The sequence below is a fragment of the Microtus ochrogaster genome, linkage group LG3 (assembly GCF_000317375.1).
Source record: "Microtus ochrogaster isolate Prairie Vole_2 linkage group LG3, MicOch1.0, whole genome shotgun sequence".
NCBI classification, from domain to species: Eukaryota; Metazoa; Chordata; class Mammalia; order Rodentia; family Cricetidae; genus Microtus; species Microtus ochrogaster.
This window is the reverse complement of record NC_022029.1, coordinates 37,938,563-37,945,518: the sequence shown is the minus strand read 5'-3', so window position 1 is coordinate 37,945,518 and position 6,956 is coordinate 37,938,563. Positions and strand designations below refer to the sequence as shown.

At 45.6% G+C, this 6,956-nt stretch overlaps 1 protein-coding gene across 3 annotated transcripts in view; it reads left to right on the top strand.

Annotated features, from left to right (window-relative positions):
* Window positions 1-6,956, top strand: part of Crim1 (cysteine rich transmembrane BMP regulator 1) — a 177,055-nt gene that overhangs the window by 141,228 nt on the left and 28,871 nt on the right. For all 3 annotated transcript variants that reach the window (XM_005360785.2, XM_013351355.1, XM_026785964.1), the window contains 3 exons: window positions 2,670-2,826; window positions 4,218-4,339; window positions 5,439-5,648. In XM_005360785.2, the coding sequence (XP_005360842.1) occupies window positions 2,670-2,826; window positions 4,218-4,339; window positions 5,439-5,648 (489 nt within the window). The remainder of the gene's footprint in view (window positions 1-2,669; window positions 2,827-4,217; window positions 4,340-5,438; window positions 5,649-6,956) is intronic.

Here is a 6,956-nt window from a genome sequence, read left to right as displayed (position 1 = left end):
GGTGGTGCTGGTGCTGGTGGTGGTGGTGGCGGTGGTGGTGGTTGTTGTTGTTGTTTTGAGATGTTTAACAAATGATAGTGTTTTAAAAACTATTCTGTATTATCAGAGGAAGTGTGACCAAGTTGTTACTCCTCTGCCAATGCAGCAATACCTGGTGGAAAGAGGATGAAGAACATTGATCAATGGTTCGTTCCGCAGTTAGCTATTGTCCCCACCGCAAGCTAAATACCGTAGGCCCTGGCCTGAGGACAGAGAGAAACTGCCCTAGGACGCTCTGGGTTTCCTTTGTTGTGGAGGAAAACTGAGCTAGTCAAGGCTAGAGGCTGCAGATGAATGGACCCAGAGTGGATGAATGGCTCGAAATTGCATCTCCAGCCTACTTTCTCATGGATGTCCTGTGTTAAGTGCTGCAGATTTTCTTTTTCAAAGCCAGCCTAGGTTCACATGTCAGTTGCCTTCCCATTGCTGTGACTAAATGCCTAAACGAATTGACTGTTTTAGCTCACAGATTCCAAGGTTTGGGTCTGTTGATGGTTGGATCTGTCCTTCGGGCTTATGACCAGTCCATTATGGTGAGAAAAATTGGGACCTTATGGTGGGCAGCAAGTAAGAGAGGAACAGGGGAAGGAAACAGTTAACTGTAAGAACATGTCCCTGGTGCTCTATTATCTCTCCCCTAGTCCTCAGAGCTGGAAGGTTCCACCACCTGACTGACCACTGAGCTCTGGACACACGGGCCCTTGGGGTTCCTTTCGAAGCATAGCACAGAGATAAATAAAAGACAAATACTTCCATAACTGTTCAGGGTGAGTTGAGAGCATTCTAGACCAAGGACTGTGGAACGGGTTCGTTTTTACGTACTAGAAACACAAAACCAAGTGTCTCTACACTCCAAAGCTTTGAGAAAATCACTCTCCGCAAGCTCTAGGCATGCTTTTGATCCAGCTATTCCCTGACACGATCCACTGGGTGCCTTGATGGTAAATCCGTTATAATAGAAAAACCCGATCAGCTCAGCAGAGATTTCTGTGTCCGGACAGACTCGTGGTTCCGAGGGTCTCGTCCTGCTTCCACCATTACTGTCATAATGGGAGATGGAAAGTAACGACCTGCCTCCAAGTCGTATGATTACAAATTTTAAATGAGCCAGTTAGACTTTCTCTTTTAAGGATGCAGATTGGCATTTGGTTGCCTCGCAGTGTGATGCAGACCCACGAGGTTACACTAAATATGTGTAATGCAAAGTTTCCGGCAGTGACGCAGTAGAAAATCATGCCATTGATCACGTTCTCCTATATAAAAGACAGAAAATTACATTTGGAAGGAATGTTAAGATTCACAGAAGAGTCTATCATAGAAGTGCTTATGTAATGCGCAGATCCATTTTACCTATCAATTATAGCTAATGTTTAATTTCAGGCTATAAGACTCGACTGTGGGACGGGATAAACATGTGGCTTGTTTAGCGACTTGTGCTTTAATGCAGTGTTTGCCCTTCAGGGATGCCCAGATAAGATGGCAGTTCACTCGCCAGCCTCATGACAATAGACCATGTTCCTCATCACACCAGTTGTTAGAGCACCGTCAAGTATTGCCATTCCCCAGCACGCCAGCTTCCTTCCTTGCGGCCCATGTTCTTTCGAATCCTGCCTTTAATTTAGATGGGCCTCAAATTGCTCTTCCATCCCAAGGCGCATTTACCCCACCTTGACATTGTTATTTTCTCTGGTTTTCTGTTAAACTGTGCCACCTTCTCAAATAGCTTTGTCATCAGAAGTTTCCTCTGAGAGCGTTGCTTCTCCTGTTTCACTTTAATTTCTGAAATAGCTGTAGTAAGTGACTAGCAGAAGATGATTAAACTTCACTCTGGATTCGGCTAACAAGCGACGCCTTAAATATTTCAAATAGTTGGTAGTAACACATTAATGTGAGTATTTCTTCTACCACGTAGATTTTTTTAGCCAGCTAAGAACATTTCCATACCTGAATGTTTATCAGCGTAGTGGGGCGGACAGAGCTACACGTAACACTGGTTGCTTGCTTTCTATCATGTATGTCAAAGGACGGAAGAAGTCCCGAACACTACACGCGGGCTGTCGTGTTCTGTGATGACCCTGCTGCCCACAAGGGAGTGTAGTGTGTGCATTCAGGTGCCTATTACCGCTGACATCAAGCAGTAGGAGGCGTCTGAAATGAATGTGGATTGTAAACTTCTGATTGCCGAACCTTAGCGTGAATTGTCATCAGTAGTTTGAGGTGGCCGAATAACTAAAACCATGAGAAACCGCACCCAGTCATTGCTTACTAGTAGTGACCAGCCCAGGCACCCAGTCATTGCTTACTAGTAGTGACCAGCCCAGGCACCCAGTCATTGCTTACTAGTAGTGACCAGCCCACTCTATGTCCCAGACCGAGCAGATTCAATTAGGCTTCAGAATTCCACTTCAGAGCTGGGCTCTGTTTTGTGTGTCACCACCGAAACACAGAACTCGGTTGTGAGAACCGTGGAACTGTGCCGTCTATAGCTGTTAGCTGTGGCCAGTGCCGCGGCAGAGCTGAAGCTTAACCCTGCGTAAGCCGGGAGAATTCAGGGCCGGCATCCAAGCCCCATGGGATGCTCTCCAGTGTGTTGTCTCTGAAAGAACCATGCCTTCCGTGTGTCTCCACAGGGGAGGAACTGTGCTTAGGCCTGAAACGGGGCTGCACCTTGGACTGTCCTTTTGGTTTTTTCACCGATGCCCACAACTGTGAACTCTGTCAATGCCGTCCACGGCCCAAGAAATGCAAACCCACAGTGTGCGACAAGTTCTGTCCACTTGGATTTCTGTACGTATTGGTCTGTGTTTTCCCCAATTCAGAAACTAAGTGTAACTTGCTGAAGTGGTCATTCCTGTGTTTGGGGGCTGTGTGTGTGTGTGTGTGTGTGTGTGTGTGTGTGTGTGTGTAGATTATACATATATGTGCGTGCCTCACCATCAGATGGGTTTCATATTCATTCTCTTTTGCCCATTTTCTTCTAGTCTGCCTTTAAAAATTACTAGGTTGAATTTGGGCATAATTCTTAATTAGATAGTTGAGTTAAAAAAATTATTCTAAAAGTTTCTATTTAAAAAACACAGGTTTGGTGGTGAAAGCTTATGATGTCAGCACTCAGGAGGTGAAGTCTGCATCTAGTTCAAAGGCAGCCTAGATTACATGAGACCCTGTCTCAGAAAAGATGCCCCAAGTGTTAGTCATCACTGTTTTTAATTGTAAGACACAAATGTGATACCAATAAAGAAGTAATTATTAGGACTGAAAAGATAGCTCAGTGGTTAAGAGCACATATTGCTTGTCTGATAATGTAAGTCCAGCTCCAGGGAGCTAATGCTCTTTCTGGCTTCTGTGAACTGTTACAACACCACACGCACACTAAGGAAAAATAAATAATTTTAAAGATATAATCATTTTGTAACTTAACTGCTGATACAAATATAAAGTGCCCCTCCAGCCCAGTAAAGCAAGTAATTAATAATTAATAGCCACTAACACCTCAGGTTTTTATTCATTTTCAATATATACACATTTGCTTGTTTATTTATATATGTGTGTGCGTGAGTGTGCAGCGTGTGTGCATATGCAGAATGGCTGACAGCTTGTACGGGTTAATTTTCTTCTTTCAACCTGTGGGTTCTGAGAATGAAACTGCATTCACCAGGGTTGGCAGGTTCCTTTTTTGTCCACTGAAACGCCTTGCCAGCCTAAGGCTTTTATTAGCATTTGTGAAGCCTCCCCAGGTCTCAGAGTCCTTACAGCCTTCTCTGTGTTGTGTAAGTTTTGGTAGTTAAAATTTTTACTAGCATATGAAATTTCTCATTTGGGAAAGCCCACAGCCGTAACAAAATGTCCCCGATGTTAATCTCTCAACATTGACCAGTGACACGTCCCTCAGCCGCTCTGCACGCTGGAGTTGCACGTCCATTCTTTATATTGCAGTACTATCTTTCTAATGAAACCCTCACCCGTGTCTCTGGGACTGGCCACATTCCAGAAGCGCACAAACGCTTGAGCAGTTCTAAGTCTTTCCGAGAGCTAATTACACCTCACCTGGGAGTTCCGAGTGCAGGTGTCCCGTCATTCTGCGTAAATAGTGACGTCATCGGCCCTTGGTCTGAGCGCGTGGGCATCATTTGAGACTTCTGGATTTTCTGACCTCTGGCAAAATTTTAATTACCCAGGAAGAATAAGCATGGCTGTGACATCTGTCGCTGTAAGAAATGTCCTGAGCTGCCATGCAGTAAGATCTGCCCCTTGGGCTTCCAGCAGGACAGTCATGGCTGTCTTCTCTGCAAGTGCAGAGGTAAGTGCGAGCCCTTCCTCTTTGCAGCCTGAAGGACAGAAGGACAGACGTCCTGTAAATGATAGGATTTAAGTGACCGGTGTCTGTTCTGAAACAGGTGCCACTGTGGGACCCTCCCACAGGACACCCTTTGTCTTTCATCGTAATAGCATTAAGAGGGCTCCAAACAGAATTTGAACGGAGCATGTGTGGTCAGCACAGTGTCCAGGCTAATCACTGCAGAGGGCTTCTCTCCTGCTAGTCTCAGACACATTAGCCTGAAGCTGTAGTGTATCTCGGTGCCTATGGCGGAAACCATCCCTTCAGGAGTCGAATTGACATCCTTGGGAGTGGGTGTCTCTAAACTCCTTTTTACCTAGGTATTGCTACAGTAAGAGGATGTTCATGAGAATTTAGGCTTGCCTAGAGAAGCCCACAGCAGGCCAGAGCATTATGTAGGCAAGGTGACGCCAGTGCCAGTCTTCCTTCTGCAGTGACATTCCTGAAGCCACTAAATGTGCACCCAGGGTGCTTCCTAAACCAACAGCTTAGTCCTAGCCCTTCCTCCCTTTCCAGATTGTTGTAGTTGTCAGAGATATGCCAGTCAAACAGCTGAAGATCCCCATAGCCTGCTTCTCCAAGTTGAACACTTACTTGTATTTTGAAGGAGTCATGGTAAACAAAATGGTGGAGGAGTTAGTGTAATCAGTCACTTCAGCCATCTTACTAATCAAAACTCCAGTTGTTGTAAGGGGCCCAGAATCCCCTCATTGGACCAAACTTCTAGAATGAGAGACAGAAAGAGAGAGAGAGAGAGAGAGAGAGAGAGAGAGAGAGAGAGAGAGATATTACAAAAGCAATGCTTGTTTATTGTATAAAGTATTTGGAAGTCAGAACTACTCCTCCAGTCAGAAACACATTCACAAACTCCTTTCTTCTCTTGGTTTTCAAAAGTGGGTGCCTGTAGGTTTGAATTCTTTTCCCAGGCCTTTCCTGTATCACCGACTGTCCTCCCCAAGCCTCATTTTTGGTGGCTGGGTTCTAGTCCACATAAGGGCACTACAAGCTGTTTGTCCTATGCCATAGCTGATTCTTACCAGGCTACCTTCTGTCTGTCCAGAGGTCCCTCCTTCAGCCGGGCCACCTGTCCTGTCAGGCACATGTCTGTCCATGGATGGCCATCATCATAAAAATGAGGAAAGCTGGCATGATGGGTGCCGGGAATGCTACTGTCACAATGGAAGGGAAATGTGTGCCCTCATCACCTGCCCAGTGCCTGCCTGTGGCAACCCCACCATTCGTCCTGGACAGTGCTGCCCGTCCTGCACAGGTAAAAGCTGGCTGCCATCTTGTTGTGTACCACCACCTCCAGCCTTGTGGGGCCCTGTACCCTCCTGTGACTCTGGGGGAAGAGTGGGGTCTGTCCTCAGGACACCTTCTTAGCTGTCTGTGGCTTCTGTTATTAATAGCCACAGAGTGAAGTGGATACTGTGAATAATTAGCCCCAAACCAAAGAAAATCCTAAAGCTCTGGAAATGGTTCTCCATATTTTGGAATGGTTTACTCAGTTATATTGCTCTTTGGACTAGCTTTTTTTTTCCCCCTAGAGGTCTGTGGACTTAGATTTGTAAATCTAACCCTCCAGTTCACTGCTAGCATATTAGGGCTGAAGACTTTAGCCCTAGTTAATTGGATGGGATTGGTGAGATTTTTACTTCATAAAAGCTTATATCTTGCCAAGTAATAGTGGAGGGAAGAATTACTGAAATCTGTGGCTGTTGTCCTGTCTTCAAAGAGATGGATGTGTGGCATTCTTACCAAATGGAGACATTTGGAATGGTCAAAATTCAAAACAGTCTAGTCCTAATAATAATGATCAAGGTGAGTTGCTAGAAGAATAGAAGAGGGGAAATAATCTGTGCTGACCAGGCTGCACCTGCCTTACCTCCTGGCACACAAAGGTCCTCTCAGCTCTAAGATTCTGTCTTTCTCAGCAATTACCAAATTGGTGACACCCATACCTTTGCACGGGGAATGTAAGTGCAAAAGAAGAGTCTTGTTTCCCCTAGTGCAGTTAGATGTGTTCTCTGCCAGCTCTTTCCTTGATCACGTATTTTGCAAGTAAACTGAGCAACCACCATGTCCACCAGATCAGAAGCAGCTCGACGAGATAGGATTGTGTCTGCGCCAACTCTCCGAGTGAGAGAAACATCATTTGTTCCCTCCAGATATTCTTTATTAGAGGCTTGTATGACTGGGAACCTGCACCTGGCTCTCTGTCAGCTACTGCTCAGCCAAGATGTCTGAGCTAGACAGGTGGAAATAGAGAGAGATGGTTCAAAACAGAACGGCAGTGCAGAGTGGGACCAGAAGTATCTTTCTCTAGTTCAGAGATGTAGCCTATTCTAAACCACATAGTTACTGACATACTGTCGGGGCTGAGAAAAGCCCCGTTGGTGAACCACTTGCAGCAGGAAGGCCCAAGTTTGATCTTCAGTGCCTAAATTAATTAGATAGGTAGGTAGGTAGGTAGGTAGGTGGGTGGATGGATGGATGGATGGATGGATGGATGGATGGATGGATGGATGGATGGATGGATGGAAACCAGGCAGTGGCTTTAATCAAACGAATCTCTGAG